This window comes from Pogoniulus pusillus, chromosome 30, assembly GCF_015220805.1.
Source record: "Pogoniulus pusillus isolate bPogPus1 chromosome 30, bPogPus1.pri, whole genome shotgun sequence".
Classification (NCBI taxonomy): domain Eukaryota; kingdom Metazoa; phylum Chordata; class Aves; order Piciformes; family Lybiidae; genus Pogoniulus; species Pogoniulus pusillus.
Window position 1 is genome coordinate 2759473 of NC_087293.1, and position 22876 is coordinate 2782348.

General features: G+C 40.1%; 1 protein-coding gene across 1 annotated transcript; it reads left to right on the forward strand.

Annotated features, from left to right (window-relative positions):
- Nucleotides 1-276: 276 nt before the first annotated feature.
- On the forward strand, nt 277-14895 carry CDC45 (cell division cycle 45). The gene is made up of 19 exons (XM_064168216.1): nt 277-427; nt 1771-1830; nt 2121-2213; nt 2620-2757; nt 3366-3509; nt 4824-4879; nt 5535-5583; nt 6336-6397; nt 6739-6789; nt 7964-8083; nt 8475-8606; nt 8987-9085; nt 9330-9491; nt 9684-9822; nt 10180-10263; nt 11435-11553; nt 11988-12064; nt 12780-12846; nt 13894-14895. The coding sequence occupies exons 1-18, from the start codon at nt 377-379 to the stop codon at nt 12842-12844; spliced, it is 1701 nt and encodes a 566-aa protein (XP_064024286.1). The 5' UTR covers nt 277-376; the 3' UTR covers nt 12845-12846; nt 13894-14895.
- Nucleotides 14896-22876: the final 7981 nt, after the last annotated feature.

A 22876-nucleotide genomic window follows, 5' to 3' on the forward strand; every position in this document is an offset into this window, starting at 1 on the left:
GGGACTGGTGCGGGCCCTGCTGCCTCTCGGACGGGCTCACCGGGACGGCAAAGCACACAGTGTGCCGCAACAAAGATGGCAGATGTGGCAGCCAAAGCCCGTGCGGCACTGCCGGCTGAGCTGCTCTCGGGATTGGCCAGCTGCACGTGTCGCCACTGTGTTTTCCCAATGCCATTGGCCAAGACCCGGAATGGGCTGAACAGCCTTGTCCAATGGGCTCTGCGAACGGGGGACGAGCGCTTTTCCACTGGCCAGCCTGCCGTGACGAGAGACCAATGGGGAGCGGCGCTCGTTTGGCGCCCAGTTTGAGTGGGGGCCGCTCGGGGCTGCCGCTGTTCCTCTGCCGCTTCGCTGCAGCTTCTCTACCGCTCCCGCCATGTTCATCTCCGACTGCCGCCGGGAGTTTTACGACGTGATTGTCAACCAGGTGCGGGCGGCGGGCCGTAACCGGGGAGGGGATGGTGTCGTCGTGAATGTCCCGGAGGCGCCTCGAGTTGCCTTTCCTCAGGCCGCTCCCCTCAGGGCTGCGGCTTTTCCCGCCGCCTCACGGAGCGAGGACGACGCCAGGACGTCCCTAGCTCTTCTGACGGCTGCTGAGGCGCTCCAGTCCTGTGGCCGCGGAGGCTGTGAGGGCCGCGATGCCCGCGTCCCGGGGCTGCGGAGTCCGGCGGCGGAGAGCGCTGCTCTTCGGGCGGACGTAAGGCCCCAGGCCGCGCTGCGGCCTCAGACCTGCCAGTCTGCCCGGATTACAAAACTCTCCTCCCCGAGCCTGTCCCGGCGTTGGAAACCAGCGCCAAAGCTGCTGCCAGCGCGGCGGAATCTCGCCAAAGGTTTCCTTCCCTCTCGCGAGGGCTTTGGGCATTCGTGTGGATCTTTTGTCTAACCAAGACTTCCCCAGCTATTTTGGTTTGTTCCTTTGTTCGTCTTCTTTACGTATTTTTTAACTGCTTAGATCTTGTTTGTCCGGACGCTAAAGCTTTTTAATTCTCCATTCTCAAAGGTTTGTTTCTTACCCCGTTGGCTGCTTTCATTTTTCACCCGCAGTTAGCTTAGCTCTGTTCAGAGGGGATGTGCATGCTGAAGTGATAACGCTTTTGTTGGACAATCTCTTGGTATGTCTACTCGTGAAACGCTGTTATGGATTTGCAAATGAAAGCATTTCCCTCAGCAAAATAACCACCAAAAACCTAAGCCGCAAAAATACCTCCAGAGAAACGTTTTTGCCTAAATCAAGGTCATTTCAGGAGTTGCCTTCCTCTTCTTTTTTTGATGCAGATTTTCTTCGGCCGAAACTGCTTCAGATCCCGTGCTGAAAACAGATCTTTCCAGTTGTAGGGCTGATGAACTCGGAACCTACCTTGCTATGTGCGGTTCGTAGGAGTCTGAATAGTTAGGTACCTTTCCTCAGAGCAGCTGACTGATTTTGAGTATGTGGAGTTTGTTTTTATTTACAGGGATGCAAATCATTTAATCTTGATTGCGGCATCCATTCAGAAGCAGTTCTGGTTTCTGATTAGAATGATCTGTAACCGAGATTTTATTCAACGTCAGACTCGCTATGGCCTTGGGCAGGCTGATCTAGTTGGAGGTGTCCCTGCCGACTGCAGGGGCATTAGACGAGATGACTTTTGAGGGTTCCTTCCAACACAATGAAATCTGCAAATTTCTCTCTTTGTGGTTTCATGGCGAATCCAGGCATTTCCTGTACCAGCACGCTAGATTTGGTGCCCATCTTAATGTGGTCATGCTGTATTATTTTTTATTTTGCAGCGTGTTCTTCTTCTTGTTGCTTCAGATGTGGATGCACTGTGTGCTTGTAAAATACTGCAAGTAAGTCTTTGTTCATTATCATTGTAAATCTAACAGCAAAAGAAAAAAACATCCTGGGCTCCTCTTAATAGGAACAGGGGAGAGATTGAAGGTTTAATCTGCCTTTGTAGCTTGTTTTTTCTATGAGTTGTGACACTGAAATTTTGAAGTTGTACTCTGAAAGTTCATGAAGATTTGGCATTTAGAATATCTTCAAGATATTTGTGTGAAATAGAATTATAGTATGACACGGCATTGTAGAGGAGGTTGTTGCCCTTAACCTTTGCTAACAGCTGTTCGTTTCATTTCAGGCTTTGTTTCAATGTGATCATGTGCAATATACACTCGTCCCAGTGTCTGGATGGCAAGAACTTGAAACTGCCTTTCTTGAGCATAAAGATCAGGTGAAAAACACTGGAATATTCTTAAATTGCAGATCTTCTAATCTAGACATAAACTTATCCCTTTCCCTGACTTAAATGACCCATATTAGTCACCTCAAAACAGTGGTTAAATTTTAACATACCAATTACAAACTTCTAACATCAACTTAAACTAATGTGTTGTAGTTTTGATAGAGTCAAATTGAGTTTGCACATGTTTTGTGACATAAGAGCTGGTGATATTGGATGTCCAACAACCCCAAATTTGCTGTTTTGTCTTCCAAATGTTTTCTTTCTCAAGGACCTCAAATATCAGAAACAAAATACATGTGCTTTGGAGGGTTTGTGAAAGGGTTTCAGTCTTCTGTGATTCCTGCTAACTGAAGTTAAAAGCATCTTTTTTTTTCTTTTCTACTTTTGCTGGCAGTTCAAATATTTTGTCCTTATTAATTGTGGTGCCAATGTTGACCTCCTGGAGATCTTGCAGCCTGAAGAAGATACCTTTTTTTTCGTCTGTGACAGCCACAGACCTATCAATGTCGTGAACGTTTACAATGACACTCAGGTAAACTCTTTTTTTGCCTAATAACAAACTTTGCACAGCGTGGGGGTGGGTGGTGTTGTGCTTTGCTGTGTTGTGCAAAACTGCAGCATTAGCTGGACTGTCACGAAGCACAGTTCATGGATATTTATAGTAGTATTGCACATGATCAGGAAAAAAATCTGCTTTCAGTAATGAATTATATACTGCTAGCAGGGTGGTTATTTTTCAATAGTAAATGCCTGTTAATGCTGTTGCTATAGATCAAACTGCTAACAAATCCTATGATTAATGTCCTCCAGAATGTAACCTGTATTATTTCTCAGCAGCTAGCAACACGCAGAATTGGAGTTTAAGCAGAGGTTATTTGACAATGTGACTTTTAACAACTATAAAAGATGATCATTCTTTCAGTAGTGCTGTAACAAAACCCTTGGGGTTTCACTCTTTTCTAAATAAATATGGTCTTTGAATTAAAAAGCAGGTTTTTTGTTATGCTAGGAACTGGTCATAGCTAAGATTAATTTCAGTTTCTGTTACTAAATATCTGAAGTGTTCTCTTTGATCATTTGAAATGTATTTTAATCATTAAATAAGATTCTTTATTTAAACTACTTTTTTTTTCTTGCTAGATTAAGCTGTTAGTTAAACAAGATGATGATCTTGATGTGCCTGCTTATGATGATATCTTCAGAGATGAAGAGGATGAAGAGGAGGACTCAGAAAATGAAGGTGATGAGTCAGAACCTTCAGAGAAACGTAGACGTTTTGAAGAGGTGTGTTTCTGCTACTTTGTTATGAAAAGAGGGGAAATAAGAGAGTTTTATGTACTTTACACCATTATAAGCAAGACATTTGTGTTTTATGTTCCATTAGATCACAAATTCCACTGTAGGATTTTATAACAATCTATTATCACCAATAGAGTTTTGTGTGCACAGAATGTTCCTGCGTCTGAACTGCACACAAATATTTTCTCTTTATAATAAAAAATTGATTCTGCCTTTTCAACTGACTCAAAGATTTCTGATTTTGTGCTGTGGGCTTTTCAGTCTAGCAGTACAACTTCTTTAGATATAAACTTCTGAAATAATTGTTTGAGAGAAGCTCACAAATAATTTATTGCTACATTTTTTTTCTGGACTTGTAGCAGCAATCTAACAAAATTATATTGTGGTAGGCACCAAAAATTAAATTTTGCATGCCTTATTTGTGGCATTATTTTCTATTTATGCCATATAAGGAAGCAAAAGTTTGAAGCTAGAATTTAAAATTACCATTAAATACATTAAAATTTAATGGCAATTAAAATGAAGTACACTGTCAGATTTCATACACATTCGATTTTATTGTTCTACTAACACTGTGCATTTTCTCTACTACTCTATAAAGGATGCTAACTCAGCAAAAAAAAATTTAAAGAAAATCTATATATTATATACAGAAGAGTTAGCCTCAAATCTGTTAAGTATTTCACAAAGATCTTGCTGATTTATTTGAGTTTACAAGCTGCTGCTGCTATTTATGGAGCTTAATTACACAGTCAGTGCCTCTTTTTTTGAGCTTCCTTAATTATCTCTCTTTTTCCTCATTGCCCTTTTCACGATATAAAATGATAGGGTGCTATGTTACTAGTTTGGAATATACTGGGCCTCTCATTTGTGAAGGTCAGCAAGACTCTCTCTTTACAGAGAGAGTGATTTCCCATTAAAATGGGCTGCCCAGGGAGGTGGTGGAGGCATCGTCCCTGGAGGTGTTCAAGAGCAGACTGGATGAGGCACTTAGTGCCATGGTCTAGTTGACTGGATAGGGCTGGGGGATAGGTTGGACTGGATGATCTTGGAGGTCTCTTCCAACCTAGTTGATTCTATGATAAACACCAGCACAGAAAGATGTCATGGCTTTAAAAAGTGTATTCCTTGGAAAAACGTTTGATTAGTAATGCTTTTCTCATTAGGTGTCACTAATAAGAAAAATGCTTTTTTTTAATGAAGACTTTAATTAGTCTTCTTAATGCAGATTCAATCAGTAAAGTCTCTGGATAGGGGCTGCTTTTTTGCTAGCTTTTTAACACCCAAATAAATTTCCAGGATGTGATCGAGAGAACAATGAAAAGACGACAAAGGCGAGAATGGGAGGCACGCAGGTGTGTTTAACTTTTCTATCTTGCTTGTATCTCTTATTCTTTGATTAAAATCTTGTCAAGAATACAAAAGCATGACACTATGCTGCTTGATTTGCCAGATTCTTTGACTCAAATTTTATTATGAAACTGAAGAGATGCATTTACTGTATAAAAGTAAAATGCATAAAGAGAGGGTAGTTGTAAATAGTAGTTTATACATTTGAGTAGCTCTAGGTGCATTGCTTCACTTCTTTAGGAGCTGTAGTATTCTTGTCTACATTCAGGTAAAATTGATGCTTCTGTTTTCTTCTTTTACAGTCTCACTACTGTCAATAGGAATAAGCAGGAGAATATTAGATTAAAAATGTGGGATTTAAAGAATCATTGGATAAGTTTTTCCTTTTTACTTTCTGAGAACATTCCAGTGTCATTTTTCACATCATTACTAAAATCTAAAAAAATCCTTCTTAATCTTTCTGTCTTGCAGAAAAATCTTAAATCAAAACACCTCAATCTTTCTTCCTTACAGAAAAAAAACAATTTGTAGCTCCTGTTATTTATTTTTTAAGTGCTAAAATGAAATCTAAATATTATTTCATGGTTCTTGCCTTTTTAATTTGCTTCAAGGACCAGTTCATGACTTAGTGAAATGTGGCTTTTTTTTTTCCCTTTTCAGACGAGAAATTCTGTTTGATTATGAGCAATATGAATATCATGGGACTTCAGTAAGTATAACTCTTGTCTGCCATAAAACACAAGGTGCTTATGTAGAGGCAGTTGAACAATATCTAATGTTCTAGTTATCTAATATTTCTTTACATTATCATAACATATGAACCCAATGAGATATAACAATGTTCTTACTATATATAAGATAAGTCATATATGTACAAGTAGCTGTACTTAGTACTTTAATGTTTTCTGGTCATGCCCATCCAATGTGCACTGATGAATCACAGAAACAGTACTGCTAGACTGGCAGACAACAGCCAAAGCTAAGTCACAGTGGCAGTGGGGAGAATGATAAACCAGAACTGTTAACATTTTTGCTGTTTAATATATTTAATGTATGCATCAAAAAAACACTAATGTGATTTTTGTAGATCTTGCAAAACTATGTAGAAAATACTTTCTCAGAAGGACTTAATCATATGGGGAACTTATTTGCCTTTTGAAATGTCAGTGCATTTCAAACAACTCTTAAGACATCAAACTGTGCCTTCTGTCATCTGGCCTTTGGTCTGATTATTTTTATATTAAGTGTTGTTTTATTTTTAATTCAGCTTTGCAAAGCTCTATAAAATATTTTTCTTGCTGCTAATGTCTTAAAAAGTTACACCAGCATCGTCAGTCAAGTGTGATTTCTAGGGCTTTAGTAGCAGCCTAATGCTAGGCAAATTTAGCTGTGTTCTGTTTGTTTAATGAAGTGAGAGGTTTGTGCTCATTTATCCTGTCTTTTCGCTTTGCCCTCATATAGTCTGCAATGGTGATGTTTGATCTGGCGTGGATAATGTCTAAAGACTTGAATGACATGTTGTGGTATGTTTCCATTATCAATTTTCATGGAGGCTAGAAGCTTAAACTCATAGTAAAGAGAAGCAAGATTTCCCCAGATTATGTAATTTCAGTATGAGGCTGCAGTATTTCATGGAGGAGACATCTATGTAGATTCATTGCAAGCAATAGATATTGGGTGTGTGGTACCATAAGTGTAGGTCTGTTACAAAGGGAATAAATATGTAGCTTTGTAATTAACTTCTAGGTACAGCTGGTGGGCAGGGCTTGTGGCTTGTTCCATTATGTACTTAGTGTTAAATATCATCTGCTCTACTAGAAACTTTTTCTTGCTTTGACATTTATTTTTTCCTTCCCAATTTTAGGTGGGCAATTGTTGGCCTAACAGATCAATGGGTCCAAGATAAAATCACTCAGTAAGAAAGATTATTTAATTTATCTTCCTTTTTAATTGTCTGTCTATCTATCTACCTGGCTACCTTTTGAATCTCATTTTTAGGAGCAACTAAAAGCAATTAATAGAGATCAGGAAACATTTGGGAATGAACATATTGCAAAATAACTAAATGACAGTGACATTCATTTTCTTAATCATGGAATGTGATCTGATTCCATCAAAAAATGGAAATATTTTTTTTTCTTTTTTATGGTTTCAAATGAATTTTAACTTCTGCAAAATTTTGAAATAATCACTTCTAATTCAGGAAGAAATGGTGTTTAATAGTGGTCTTTTTTTCTACTCAAGGGAAAAAAGAATCACAGAATCTCAGAATTTCTTAGATTGGAAAAGACCCTCAAGATCATCGAGTCCAATCATTAGGTTCACACTGACAAGTCCTTGACTAAACCAAATCCTTCAGCACATCTTATCACTATGAATTGCTATGGTTGGAAAGGACCACCTGGATCATCCAGTCCAGCCTTCATTCCAACATCCTTAATCACCAGACCATAGCCTCAAGCACCACATCCACTCTCTTTTTAAACACCTCCAGGGATGGCAACTCCACCACCTCTCTGGGCAGCATGTTCCAGTGCCTGACCACCCACTCAGTAACGAACTTCCTTCCAACATCCAACCTAACCCTCCCCTGACACAACTTGAGGCTAATTCTTGTATATGATGCTGGGGGGCGTGGTTTAGTGCTGGGTTAATGCTTGGACTTGATGATCTTAAAAGTCCCTTCCAACCAAAATGATTCTATGAACCTCCAGCTTCCTTTTTATTACTGAGTTTCAATTTTTCTCCTTTTTTTCACTGATCTCTTATTTCCTACTAGGTGCCATCAAAATTCTAGTAGTAAATGTGTGGGTTGTAATTCTGCTGTTCTTTTGTTACTCCTCCACTGACGTTTTTAAGCAGAGAAATTGAATAACTAATTTAATTTGTCTCTCTGTATTGTTTTGATTTTAGCTTTAATTGCTTGGGTGTATGGCTCAATAGGGAATGGTTTTCAAAAAGCTGTAGCTGCACTTTTCATGTTGCTGACTGTCCAATGCGTCATCTTTAGGAAGCATTTTTTTGTTCTCATGATTAAGTATAAAAATCCACAGGAAGAAAGCAAAGTAATATATTTGCCTTTGCTTAAGAATGAAGTACGTGACGGATATTGGAATTCTCCAGCGGCATGTGTCTCGCCACAACCACCGCAACGAGGATGAAGAAAACTCTCTGTCCATCGATTGCATGCGGATAGCATTTGAGTATGAGTATCCTTGCATGACAACTGAGCAAAATGAACTCTATCCACTTGATGAAACCCATCTGGATTTTTATCTATGGAGGGGAAAAAAAAATCCCAGCATGATCTCTGCTGCTGAGAATGGAATTGAAAGAAATGCTAATTTGAATGCTGATTGTGAATCCCTCTTCCAGCAGCCTTTGTTGCTTCAGCTCAGTTTAACCTCTCAGGATTAGTTACAAACCAGCGTTGCTCGTTCTGTGTTACAAGTGCCTGCAGCTTGGAACTGTATCTTATGTAGGACAAAGATGCAACATATAAGGGCAACCAAAGACCGAACTATTAGCTGTGGAGTTTTGTTACTTTGTGACTTTAAGTGCTCTCTGTGTGTACCATTATTTTCCTTAATTCCCATTCAGTCTACGCCTGGCACTGTACCAGCACTGGTCTCTATATGAAAGTCTCTGTAACACTTCATATACCTCTGCTAGCCTTAAGCTTTGGTCTGTGCAAGGGCAGAAGAGGCTCCAGGAATTTCTGGCTGACATGGGGTGAGTTCTAAAACTCTGCAGCTCTGTAAAGGGTCATTTTTTTCAATTAATTATGGGAAAATATTGAGAATATAGCTTGTGAATACTCAGCTTGTTAGTCTTCAAATGATTGTGAGGCTCTAAGTAGGTTGTAGTTTCTCTTTGAGTTGAGTTGTACAACGTGTGCCTTGGTGTGTGTACTTCATCTATGTGCTTTTATGGATTAATATATTAGTAAGGACACTGCTTTCTCACATCCAGTTTTCAATGACTAAAGACAAAATGCAGACAAACTTAATCAGAGTTAACTTGTATTGAGAAAATCTTACAAAAGGAAGGCAAAGTATTTGTTTCTATTATATTCCTTTTATTATTTTCCTTTATTTTCCTTTTGTTTTAAGTTTACCTTTGAAGCAAGTGAAACAGAAATTTAATTCCATGGACATGTCCTTGAAAGAAAATCTTCGGGAGATGATTGAAGAATCAGCAAACAAGTTTGGGTAAATTGTCTGAAATGCAAATGTTTTATCTGAAAATACTTCTCAATTAAGTTTAAATTTATTGCTTTGAAAACTGTACAACATCATGTTTTAAAGATATATTTTTTAGATTGACAAAGTAATACTAGGCTCATTGCAAATGTTAGTGTATGATTTGTCTTTATGTTCTTTATTTGTTCTGAGGAGATGGCAGATCAATGTTGATAATGTTCATAATCTTCAGTGATTCTATTCCATTTGGCAGAATGAAAGATTTAAGAGTTCAGACCTTCAGCATTCACTTTGGCTTTAAGAACAAGTTCTCAGCAAGTGATATAGTATATGCAACAGCTTCTCTCATGGAGAATGTAGAAGAAGAGAGGCCTGAAACAACTAATTTCATTAAAGCTTTGGACAGTCTCTCCAGGTACTAAAAATGTCACTTCATTCTTATACAATATCAGTTAGAGAACATGAGTTGCCTATCTGAAAGAAGCATTGAATGCTTCATAAGCCATTGAACAAACCCAAAAATATTCCTATGAATAGTGTTTAGATTACCCTTTTGTGTGAAGTGCTTATATGTGAAAGTGTCTGGTTTTATTCTTTTACATTGCAGAGGTAACCTGGACAAACTGCATCAAGGACTGGACCTAGCCAAAAAGCAGCTACGTGCCATTCAGCAGACAATTGCCAGCTGTATTTGCACCAACCTTGTTATTTCTCAGGGCCCTTTTCTCTATTGTTCTCTCATGGAGGTCAGAATTCTAGTTTTTGGCACTCTCATTTGGCTGTCTTGTAGTTGAATAACAATGTTTTCCTAACTGCTTGACTCAGAATGATTCTGTCAGAAAGAACCTGTTTATCTCTACCATGCTGTCCTCCATGGGTCAATATTGACATCCACTCTGAACTTCCCAAAGGAAGAAAGAGTTCTCTCAGTGGGGGAGGGCTTCATTATGAAGTGAAGTGGGGGATCTCAGACTCCTGGTTTGTAACGCTTCTTGTCAGTGTCTTTTGAGTCACACAAAACTTTAGACTTATCAGAAGACAGTAAAATGAAAGAAGTGGAAGAATCACCCTGGAATGTAATTGAAATATTTTTTTTCTCCTAGGGCACACCTGATGTGAAGCTGTTTTCCAAACCAGTGTCTCTGTGCCTGCTTAGTAAATACTTACTCAAGTCTTTTGTTTGCTCTGTAAGTAAATCAAAAGCTTTTTGACTGGCTAACTTCTGGCCTGTGTAGTAGTTACTGTTCTGTTGGATACCTGCAGCTTATTATTAAAGAAAGCAATGAGAAATTAAAATCTTAATAATGCTTTTTCTGCTAATTGATTGGATAATTTTTGCACATCTGTGAATGCTCCTTTAGCAAGGCTATCTGCCTGAGAATATTTGTAGGATTAGAAAAGTATAAACATCTTAGTAGTGAAAAATCTGAAGTTTTTGTGTAATTCTCTAAGTTTTGAGGGATCTTATTGCTCAATATGTACTTTGAAAAGTTAACCTGGCATTTAAAGTGCCACATTGTAGGACTAGTAATTGTTATCTAAAGATTTGTCTGATTAAATAAAATCCTCTGATCACTACAATTAATATTGTAGTGAAATTAAATTGCATTTAGTTTTTGAGCTATTAGTTACCCAATTCAGATGACAATGAAGTTTTAAGATTGAGAACTGTTAGTGAGCACTACTCAATTTGTCAGTTACATCTCTAGTGGTCCATCCATGTCACATTGCATCTGTCTGTTCTCATTTTGACACTTAAATGTCAATAACTCCAGGACAATACTACTAAAACTCACTGCAAAACATTTATCTTAAGAGCAGAACACTTTAAACAAACTTCTCTTTCATCTGCTTAAGTGTCTAAAAGTGTTAACATCTTCCAAATTATTTGTGAATTTCATTGCATTACAACATTTGTTCAAGTGACAACTTGCTGCTGTAAAACAATATGATAGGGGAAAATAATTTCTAGTGAAGACTGTTGATGTTGCAATGTAAAATGATTATGAAGAAAAAAAAAGCCTAGCCTGGATTTTTAGATACTGGTACCTGCAGGGGTTTTTGTTCTGATTTATTGGGAGTTTTAAGAGCTTTTTTGTTTTGTTTACTGTAAATTATATCTTGTTTGTGTTAAAATGGAATGTAAGATCAGAGAGACATTAAATTTCTACTGGTCTTGTAAGTGGCTTATATTGTAAGAAAGAAGGGGACTGAGTAATTATGTTAAGAAACCACCTTCTGCTGTACTGCATTACAGCTGTATCCTTAGATGACTATTTGTAGTGCTATCTCACATGGAGAGCTGAAACAAAACTGTTTCCTGAGCTTTGTCTAACAAAGAGGCTTACTGACTTGCAGACAAAAAACAAGCGTTGTAAATTGCTGCCGCTGATAATGGCTGCACCCATGGATGTTGAACAAGGAACTGTCATCATGGTGGGGATTCCTCCAGAGACACAAAGCTCTGACAAAAAGAAGTAAGCATATTGTTTAACAGCTCCTACTAAATGTTATCTGTAGACTTTTCCTGCTTCTGAAGAAAAAAATCTTTCCTGTACCTATTTAACACTGAATATGTTGACTTGAAGGAAGCATTCTTAAAAACATCTCTCTTGCATATGGTATTCAAAAGAGATACTTCAAAAGAGGATACAGATGTTCCCTAGTTTCCTTGCAAATTTGTTTTCTCTCATGCTTAACTACTTATCTTAAAATAAGGAAATAGTTTCTTATATGACAGTCTTGCAGTGCTAAGGTTTTTGCACCCGCATCAGTGTGATGTATGTTGAATAAATGGCACATAAAAAACACCTGACAGACATTTTCAACTCTTGGCAGGGAAGAAGTCTTAGACCTTAGTAAATACCTCCTTTTTTTCTAATGCTTATGTTTGTATCTGTTCATCTTCTAGCTTTTTTGGAAGAGCATTTGAGAAAGCTGCAGACAGTACCAGTTCCAGGACTCTGCACAACCACTTTGACATGTCAAGTGAGTAACGCTGCTTGTCGCTTGCGTCAGTCACCACAGAGCCCTTTAGGGGTCAGTGTTTACGCAGCCTCCATAAAACAATGGCTGTAGATAATGTACTCTTTGTGTATGTCTTAGATGCAAACATCGAGGTGTGTATGTGATGCACTGTTCCCGAGTCTAAGATAAACACAAACGTTATTTGTCAGTCTTTTTTTTAAGTACTGTCCTGGGCAAAAATGAGAAACTGCTAAGCAGAGGCTTTCATATCTCTGAGGCCAAAGTGCATTTTGCATGAAGTAATCATCATCTTTTGTGCAATTCAGTTTAAAATCGGTGAGGTTATCTGAGAGTTTCTATATTTAGCAACCAAACCAAGTATAGTATTGATGTTTTGAGATACATTCTTTATTATCTCTTTGAAAAATGAGATACTTATGCAATAAGATTTACCTGTCTTTGTATGTGCTTACAAAAGAGGCTGGTTTTAACAACACAAAGAGTCTGGGATTTAGAAAGTGGCTCCTCCATCATGTAGTGAGTGCCTAGAAAACAACTGGCTGTAATCTAGAAGCAAAAAAAAAATATCCTTTGCACTTTATCCAAATAAATATTTGTTTTCTTCTTCATGTTGATTGAGAGTATAAATAAGTATATTTGGAACTAATCTTCTGTGTGACATCTGATTATGTCTTAGAATTACTTACATCTTGTACTATAATATTTCACATTTTAGTCATTGAATTGAAAACAGAAGACAGGAGCAAATTTCTGGATGCACTCATTTCTCTCTTGTCCTAAAGGTAAGATAATTCAAAAACTAATTACAAATCCAGTTAGTAACCAAATGGTATTTGTCTCCTATCTGTACTGTGTTCTAAGCAACTTCTAGTGAAACATGAATTAAAGAGAAGAGTTTCTTACAAAGACAATTGTTAGTTTTTTGAGAGAGGAGGCAGACAATGTAGAAGCAGATTTTTTTTTTCCCCTGAAGAGATTTATTAAAGATGAGTTGGTTGAGATCACAGTGGAATCTTGGCCATAGCAGTGTCATTCTTGGTTTTAACAGTAGTGTAGAATTGCATTTTTCTTTCACAGTATTAGGGTTGTAACCTATATTAGTGTGTAGTTTTTAGCTGGGATAAAGATGTGGATATAAGTTTTGAATTGTAGTTGTCACAGTTAGCTTTATACTAGTTCAAAGTCTGTTTCAAAGCTACTTTAGGGCAAGACAGATTATACTGTAGGTCTGATGAAATCGTGAAATTGTTGCAGTTGTCCTGAAGATTCACTGCTTTTCAGTAATGACCTGCAGTTATTGGTTTGAGTGCATTTATTTAACAGTGATTGCTTTCTCCTAGAGAAGTCAAAGCCTAAATTATTTTGTAAAGTCTGTTCAGGCAATCTATAAGACTGTTTGAAATTACACAAAGTACCTCATGGCTTTTTCATGCCTGTATAAAGATTTGACCTTTAGTATTGACATGTGAAGTAATCTTACAAGATTATCTTCGCAGCATATGCCCAAGTGCAAAGGAGTAAGACTGTGAATGTTGGCAGCCCTAGCCAAATGACAATCTGATTTACCTTTTTACAAGGGGTATCAAAGCAATGATTTCTTTTTACTCCTGTTCACTCAGAGGTGTCAAGCAGTGGGGCAATAGCTGCAATTGTTGTTTGCTAGGCAATGTAGTCATGCATAGCTTCCAAGGTTTTTACATCTGTTGTGTCTTTCTTTACACTGGCTGTAGAAGGGGTTTGGACTCAATCTTTTGAGGCCACTTCCAACCCCTAACATTCTTTGATTCTCTGCATCTGATTGTTTTGGTTTTGTCTTCTGCCTTTGTTAGAGTGATGGGTTTTGGCTCCTTGTGCTGGAAACTGAGGATCAGACGCTCTGAAGTTATTTTGGATGTTCCAGAGTTCATGGTGCTGCAATTGTGTCTTGCATTGTCTTAAATGTACCAGTACAGGCCTGGACTGTTGTTTTTATGCCTTATGGGAAGTCAAAAGGATTTTAACATTAGCATACAGATATTGAACATGGCTTCTTGGTAAATGTCCCATCCTTGTAATGGAAAAAGTCTCAGACAGGACTACTTTCAAATTGGACTTCTGTTTGTCAAACCTGGTTTTATTAGTAGACTTGCTCTTGTGGTGTTTAGCTGTTGGCTAATAGCAAAAGAAAAATAGATTTTGAAGTTCAATATTCATATTGCCACTCTACTGCCATTCTGATGTTCCTTTAAAATGGTCTTGAATACTTTTTATTTATTTATCTTTTTAATGAGAAAATTTGAAACTTTTCCTTGAATTTCTGTAATACTGAAAGCTATTTTAGTACTCTCAGGTTGAGGTCTTGTACTTTAGCTAACTGTTGAGACAAGTGTTAAGATTTTAAGACTTTTTAAATCCAAGTACTGAGAAAAACTGCCAAATACCCAAAGGAAAAAGTGGAGAATTCTACTTATTTAGCCATCCATTATGATCCTGTATGGACACTTGTAGCTTGGCTCTGGGATGAATTTTCCTGGGAAGAGTCTATGATAATTGTGTGTAGTGTTATAAATATTGGCAGACTTGCTCAATCCTGTTCCATAACAGAGCTTTCATTTCACTTTGGTTGTATGAAATGGTCTGGTTTGTCAGACTTCACCTGCAGTGCGTTGGGTGTTCACTTGAATTGTGTGTGAGTTCCTTGTTTTCCTGTATTATAATGAATATGTAAAGGTTATGTATTATTGTGTCATACTTTGTACAGATTTTGAATACAAGTTAATTTAATATTAGATATTATTGAAATGTAGCCAACAGGCAAGCTAATTAAACTATATATTTTTATTCAAACAGAAGTTTTCGGGCTTTGGGTTATTTGTTTTGGGGTGTTCTAGGCTAACATAGCTCACTCACAAGTCCCCCGGACAGGAGGGAAACACACACAAAACACTGTGGTGATATAAAGAGCAGAGATGAGGAGTTTTACTGGAACTGATCTAATGCACAATTACCTTTGGCCTATTTGCAGAAATGCAGAAGCAGCAGCAGAAGACAATAAGAAGGTTGCCCCCTCCCAAGCATGCATAAGCATAAAAAGAGCAACACCCAAATCCTGAAACCATTAGCAGCACCTGGCACAGGAAGCCTTTTGCATTCCAATCTGAACTTCAAGTCTCATGATACTTTGCTCCAGCCAGCACTTTCCTTTTGAAGCTGGCACTACAGCAGCATGGTATGGAATATCAGCTGCAGATTCAACTCGGGCCATGACATGGGATGGTGGGGTTGGGCTGGTTGGTTGTTTTTCCAAGCGTTTTCACTGACTTTGAATATCTCAGGGATGGGGTTCTGGGCAGCCTGTTCCAATGTTCCATCACCTTCATGATAAAGAACTTATTCCTAACATCCAATATAAACCATTGCCCCTTGTCCTATCACTGCAGGTCTTTGAAAACAGTCCTTCTGCAGCCTTCTTGCAGTCCCCCTTCAGGTACTGGAAGGCTGCTCTAAGGTCTCCCTGCAGCCTTCTCTTCTTCAGGCAGAACAACCCCAGCTCCCTCAGCCTGTCCCTATAGCAGAGTTGCTCCAGCCCCTCAATCATTTTTATGGCACTCTTCTGGACCTGCTTCATCAGGTGCATGTTTTGTCTGTGTTGAGGGCTCCAAAGCCGGACACTGTACTCCAGGTGTGGTCTCACCAGAGCAGAGTTGTTGGTACACACTGTTGGCACATGGACAGCTTCTTGTCCACCAGCACCCCCAAGTCCTTTTCTGCAGGGCTGTTTTCAATGTTATCATCTCCCAGCCTGTAGTGATGTGTAGGATTGCCCTGACCTAGGTGCAGGATCTTACCTTTGCCTTATTGAACTTCATGAGATTCTTCTCAGCTCACCTCTCCAGCCTGACCAGGTCCCTCTGATCCTTCAGAGTTATTACCTTCACCACTCAGCTTGCAGACTTGCTGAGGGTGTCTCAATCTCCCTGTTGATATCATTGGTGAAGGTGACTAGATAGATGTGTAAGCATTACTTGAAGAATCATTGTACAGGAAGATCCAAAACCGTGGCATCTTTAGTGTGGGGATACAAAAGTATCTCCTCTAAGCAGCAGTGAATTGCTGGTTTGAGTGGCTCAGCATTGGGTAGGTTAGTTTAAATGGTCATTTCTTACAGTTAAGTGTTGGACAGGGACTCCATGCCAAGAACTCTTGACATCTCTTCATGAAGAGATTATTCTGCTTTGGATTTATTTGCCCAAACAGAAGATGTGGCTCTAAGGAGTTGCTTTAAAACAAGCAGTTAGAGCAGTAAAAAATCGGCTTACCTTCTTGGATGGCGACATTCCACCTAGCTATGTCTGAACACAAACAGAAACATTCCCTAAGGATTATATTTGAGCAACTTTCTTTTCCTCTGCTATGTTTGCTTGCTGTAATGGTACTCTCATAAATCAGCTCTCTACATTACTTCTGCTGCTGCTAATCTGTTTGGGCAAACAATGAAAGTATGAAACAAATCCTTTAAAATACCTTAGCTTTTTAAGAGAATAAAATAATTAAAATCCTTAAATACCAAAGTACTGAAGTAGCTGAACAAGCTGACTAAATTATACCATTCCTGCAGAGTGATTCATGCCCTGTTTTTTTTTTTTCTGGGGTCATAAATTTAAACATCATTGAAGTGGCACAGTGAGAACCTCATTTGATTGGAATTACAGTGAATCCCTTCCCCCAGAAGAATGGCAGTGACTTAATGGACTTGTACTTACTAACATTAAAGTTGTGTAGTGGGTAAAATTTAATTCTTAGCTCCTTTACTCTTCCCCTTAAGAGTATAAAAAGTATTACATCTTGTATGAAAGAGCAACTGAGCCCATGGCACTTTAAATGTGCCATGGGGGGAGCCCATTGGGCCTTTAGGCCTGTAGATTGACCTTTATAATGTCAAAGGCAGGTGCTAGGGAAGAACAAATTGCATATAGAATCATAGAATCAACCAGGTTGGAAGAGACCTCCAAGATCATCCAGTCCAACCTATCACCCTGCCCTGCAGATACAAACACAAGCATTCTCCCTGTCCTCCAACTCAAAGGACATCCTTACTCAGCTGTGGTTTCTGGGTAACTGTCAGTGATCACCTGTCAGCTTGAATAACTTACTCCTGAGTCCTTGTAAAATTCTAGCCTGTGCAAAATTCTGATCTATAGATCAACTGGACTACAGCTGTAGGTAAAGTAGTCCTGGGAAGCACAGCATAAATGCTGGGAAGCTTGAGGTGGTACATTGCATTCTGGCATTTGTTTTGAACGTGGAAGTAGGTAATACACAGTTTTAACCTTCCTTGGGTCTCCAAATTTTGCAGTCAAAGTGTTATTACAAAGGTGTATATTTCTTCCTTCTACGGTCATGAAAGAAGTAATTAAACAAGGGCAGGGGGAAAAGTACCATAGAAATAGCATATTTAGAATCTGTGATCTCTGTGTCTTAGACTACAAAGGGAAAAGTAACTTTGAGACGTTTCAATACACTTTTCCTGCTTCCATTTCACTTTTTTTCCACTTCTGTTTTCAGGATAGCATTTCCAGTCCTCTCTTGACCATAAACACGAGATAAATAAAATGTCCCTTCTTCCCAGGAGAGGGTTTTAATCACTGGTCTGGAGTACCCCTGTTTTAAGTTCTGAAAAAGGGAAGTTTTGAAATCACTCTCTTTTGTTCAGGAGTTCTTTGAAGATGGCTTTGTTGAGTTGAATTTGCCACTCAGGACATGCCAGCTTGCAAAGATGGGAGAGGTACACAACAGTATTTATCAGAACGGAAGTAGAGTAGTAAAATGAGTATTGCAACTGAGGAAGAAAAACAAAGTAAAGCACTCGGGGCTGTTCTCAGGACTGTAAACAAGAACGTTTGATCATTGATTTTATGTGTACATCTCATTCATGATTGTTTTGATTCCCTTGTCATATTTTTGAAAACATCCCTCTGGAAGTTGCACTGTGAGTCTGACTTGTTAGAGAGAAAGCAACCAGTGAAGTGTTTGTTTCTTTAAATGGAAAAATCAAAGTCCCTCTTGGCTCTCCTGTACCATTGTTGACTTCAAGGTGGTACTGAAAGTTCCTTTTGGATCATATTCAAGGGCTAAGGAAAAAGTGCTGCCCAGGGTGGAGCTCAGAGTACAGTGCCACCTTTATGCACAAGCATTTGGGTTATAAACACTTTCCTAGCAGGAAATATTACAGAACATTCACTAGGGAAAGAAAATTATGTAAACTTCAGACTGCAGTCCCATTCTTTTCAATTATTTGAGGTCTGACATTTGTCATTCAGATGGCAACATTAGAGAGGCAAGACAAAGCTGGAACATTTGAAGCAGGCAAGAGATCCTGTACCAAACTATACACAACTTCATGGCAGTCCCAGTGGGTCTAACAGCAGAGAAAGTTAGATTCCTAGTCACTGCTCTTCTGTGATAAAGTCATTCTTATTTCCTCTGTCCTCTCAAGGCAGCTGTGTCTGATGGGTGGCTACCTTGGCACATGTTCCTTTGACTTGCTACATATTGAGCACTGTGTTCAGTTCTGGGCCCCCCCGTTTAGGAAGGACACTGAGATGCTTGAGCGTGTCCAGAGAAGGGCGACGAGGCTGGGGAGAGGCCTTGAGCACAGCCCTACGAGGAGAGGCTGAGGGAGCTGGGATTGGTTAGCCTGGAGAAGAGGAGGCTCAGGGGAGACCTTATTGCTGTCTACAACTACCTGAAGGGTGGTTGTGGCCAGGAGGAGGTTGCTCTCTTCTCTCAGGTGGCCAGCACCAGAACAAGAGGACACAGCCTCAGGCTGTGCCAGGGGAGATTTAGGCTGGAGGTGAGGAGAAAGTTCTTCCCTGAGAGAGTCATTGGACACTGGAATGGGCTGCCCGGGGAGGTGGTGGAGTCGCCATCCCTGGAGCTGTTCAAGGCAGGACTGGACGTGGCACTTGGTGCCATGGTCTGGCCTTGAGCTCTGTGGTAAAGGGTTGGACTTGATCTGTGAGGTCTCTTCCAAACTTGGTGATACTGTGATCTTACCTAGTCAGGTACCTGGGCAATCCATGAATAATGAAAGATCAAGACTGGCCCAGTAATTTGTTACCACAAGCAAGCATGCTGCTTCCTGAAGGCACTAAAGACATCCCAAAATCAGATTTAAAATATGTAGAAGTCTTCAGTTGTAGGAATTTGTGGGCAAACCTAATTGTGCCTCATCAATTGTGCTAAGATAAAGTGTACACACAAGCTGTATCACAACAGAGCTCCTTCAAGTTCTGGGAGTTTTGTATTCCTTTGTTCAACATTTTTCTCTCAAGTCTTTGCCACTTGTTTAAGAAGGGTGGATTACTTCTCTCTGTATTCATAGATTCATGGAATGGTTTAGCTTGGAAGGGACCTCAAAGATCATCTAGTTCTTTCCTTCCAGCATGTCAACTGATCACACAGCTTGATGTCATCCACAGACTTCCTGAGGGTGCCTCAGTCTGTGCTGCTGACAAAGATGTTGAACAGCAACGGTTCCAGTACCAGCTCCTGAGGGATGCCGCTTGTCGCTTCATGTTGTCAGTCACCTGCCTTAGCTAAGTGCTGTGATATTCTGGGTCCTTTGTTTTCTTTTCAAAACTAGTTTTAATGGAGATGATTCTTTCCTGGTCCTTGCAAAAAGAGATGCTGTCTTTTTAACTGAGTGAAGCACTCTGAGTCACCTCTTCTCATTGATACAGCTTGCTGTTCTTTCAGTCCCAGTGGTGTTGGTGTCTCTTTCCACTATTTAGCTCAGTGGAATTCACTTTCATTTAATCATTCATTTGCAGCATGTCAGTGGAAAATCCAAGGCACCTGCCATTGAGCTGGAAAAAATTCTCAGGGACATTCAGCTCTTGCTATGTTTTATTTGCTGAAAGAAGTCACTGAGAAGCTCCCAAAATAACTATGTCAATAATTATGTCCTGTCTGATCTGAAAGTCTATCTGGAACAGTAGCCTATAAGGAATGGGCAGGTAAAATGGTATTTTCTTTAAACACTGCTGTGGTCAGTGTGGTAATTCAGGGCTCACTGGCTGCAGAACAGATGTCATGTTCTTATGATGTTTTGTAGCAACTGTTGGTAACAATCTGCCTGAGTATTTGAAGTTGTAGACGTTTCTAAGGGACTGTTACATTCCTGAGTATTGGTGTATGTTACATGTGGCATTACAGAACTGGAAGTTAAAAATACTTTTGGTTCCAAGGAAGTTTTTTTTTCAAATTGATGCAGACTAGAATAAATGTTGGTGAAGAGAGGGGCACAACTCCCTTGGGAATATATCCTTTTAGGTCAGTGAGGTTGTTTTAATGCAGCATTTGAGCGTGGGGAATAAACAAAACTTTACATGTAAAGCAGCAAAGATCATAGAATCATAGAATGATTTAGGTTGGAAGGGGCCTCAAAGATCGTCTTGTTCCAACCACCCACTTTAGGCAGGGACACCTCCCACTGAAACAGGTTGCTCAAGGCTTCATCCAACATAGGCTTGAACACCTCCAGGGAGGGAGCATCCACAACCTCCCTGGGCTACCTGTTCCAATGTTTCACCACCTTCACTATAAAAAACTTCTTCCTAACATCTAGCTTTAAACTCCCCATTACTCCTCATACTGTCATTTAGGACTTTGTAAATAGTCCCTCCCAGCCTTCTTGTAGGTCCCCTTCAGATACTGGAAGGTCACTACAAAGTCTCCTTGAAGCCTTCTCTTCTCCAGGCTAAAAAGCCCCTTACTCTTGTAGCCTGTCTTCATAGCAGTCCTGCTGCAGCCCTCTAATCATTCTCCTGGCCCTCTTTTGGACTCGCTCTGACAGTTCCATGTCCTTGTTGTGTTGGGGGCTCCAGAACTGTACACAGTAATCCAGGTGGGGTCTCAAAAGGGGAGAATCACCTCTCTTGCCCTGCTAGCCATGCTTCTCTTGCAGGAACCCAGAACATGGCTGCTGTCTGGACTGTGTGTGCACAATGACAGCTCACGTTGAGCTTTTCATCACCCCTTACCTCTAGGTCCTTTTCCTCAGGGCTGCTCTCAGCCATTCACCACTCAGCCTGGATTTGTGCTTGAGAATGCTCTGACCCAGGTGCAGGACCCTACACTTGGCCGTGTTGAATTTCATGAGGTTGGCCTGGGCCCATCTTTCCAGTCTGTCCAAGTCCCTCTGGATGGATCCCTGCCTTCTAGCAAGTCGACTGTGCCACACAGCTTGGTGTCATCTGCAGACTTGCTGAGGGTGCACTGGATTCCTCTGTCCATATTGCTGCCAAAGATGTTAAATGGCACTGGTGCCAGCACTGACCCCTGAGGGAAGCCACTTGGCACTGGTCTACAAGTGGACATTGTGCCCTTGATCCCCACTCTCTGTGTGTGACCATCCAGCCAATTCCTTATCCAGCAGTGCTACACCCAGCAAGTTTGTGTTTTTCCAGTTTGGTGACCAGAATGTCATGTGGGACAGAGTCAAATGCCTTACTCAGGTCCAGGTAGATGATGTCAGTTGCCATCCCCTTGTCCACTGTTGCTGTGACTTCATCATAAAAAGCTACCAAATTTGTCAGGCATGATCTGCCCTTGGTGAATCTACCAATCAATTCTTTGTTTTCCATTTGCCTTAGCAGAGCCTTCAGGAGGATCTGCTCCGTGATCTTGCCAGGCACAGAGGTGAGACTGACTGGTCTGTAGTTCCCAGGGCCTTCCTTTTTTCCCTTCTTGAAGATGGGTGTTATGTTTCTCCTTTTCAAGTCAGCAGGAACTTCACCAGGCTTCCATGACCTTTCTCAGGGTGCCTCCACTCCGAGAAGCATCCTGTTTGTCTGAAAAGAAAGACTGCTAATTGCCACTCTGGCAGAGCTGCTCTGGGTGCTGGAGCTGGTCCTGGTGCTGCTGCCTCTCTAGAATCATGGAATCAACCAGGTTGGAAGAGACCTCCAAGTTCATCCAGTCCAACCTATCACTCAGCCCTATCCAATCAACTAGACCATGGCTAGTCATTTCTCTAAGAGCTTTGGTCTGTACTTTTAAGACCCTACCTAAAGAGGCCTGATCAGCACTGAGTATTTTTTATATCCGAGGAGTTAGCAATTTATCCTCAGAGGTCTCTTCCAACCCCTACCATTCTGCTTCCCTAGTTTATGGATATTGTCAATCATTCTGCTTCAGAGTGTGATGGTGAGAAACCACTGGTGCTTTTAAGATACTCTTGGGTTATATCTGCTGTTACAAGTTATCTGTGAAGAGACCACAGGATTAGACCTAGGCTGCAGAACAAAGCTCTAAAGGGATGGTGAAGGAAGTTTAAGACTTTAAAGGCAGTATCCGGCATTTCTAGCTTCACTTCCTCACCAAAAGCTTCATGACTGAGAAGATTTTCTGCTTTAAAACATGCAGCCCAGTAGGTTCTTCTTTATTTATACTTGTTGTCAGTAAAATCCATTACCTCTAGGGCTAATGGCACTCTGCAAGGGTTTGCTATCAGAACAGCAACCATTTCTGGACTGTGTAAAAGTTACATATTGAAAAATTAAGCACAATCACTTAAAGAGCTCTATAGACAAATTGTAAAGAGTGGTGGAATTTCCCAGACATGTCTGTTCAAGGGAGGGAAATACTGTCCCCCTGAAACAGTCTGAGGAAGACAAAAGCCAAATCATCCTGCACTTTTCCTCTCTGTTCTCTCTCCATGGGAGATTTTTCTACCTACATATTACCTGTAATGTTAAACTGCCTCTCATTTTTCCTGCTAGAGGTCTGCATCTCCCTCCAGTGTTTAGGTTTCTTTATCCTGTTAGTTGG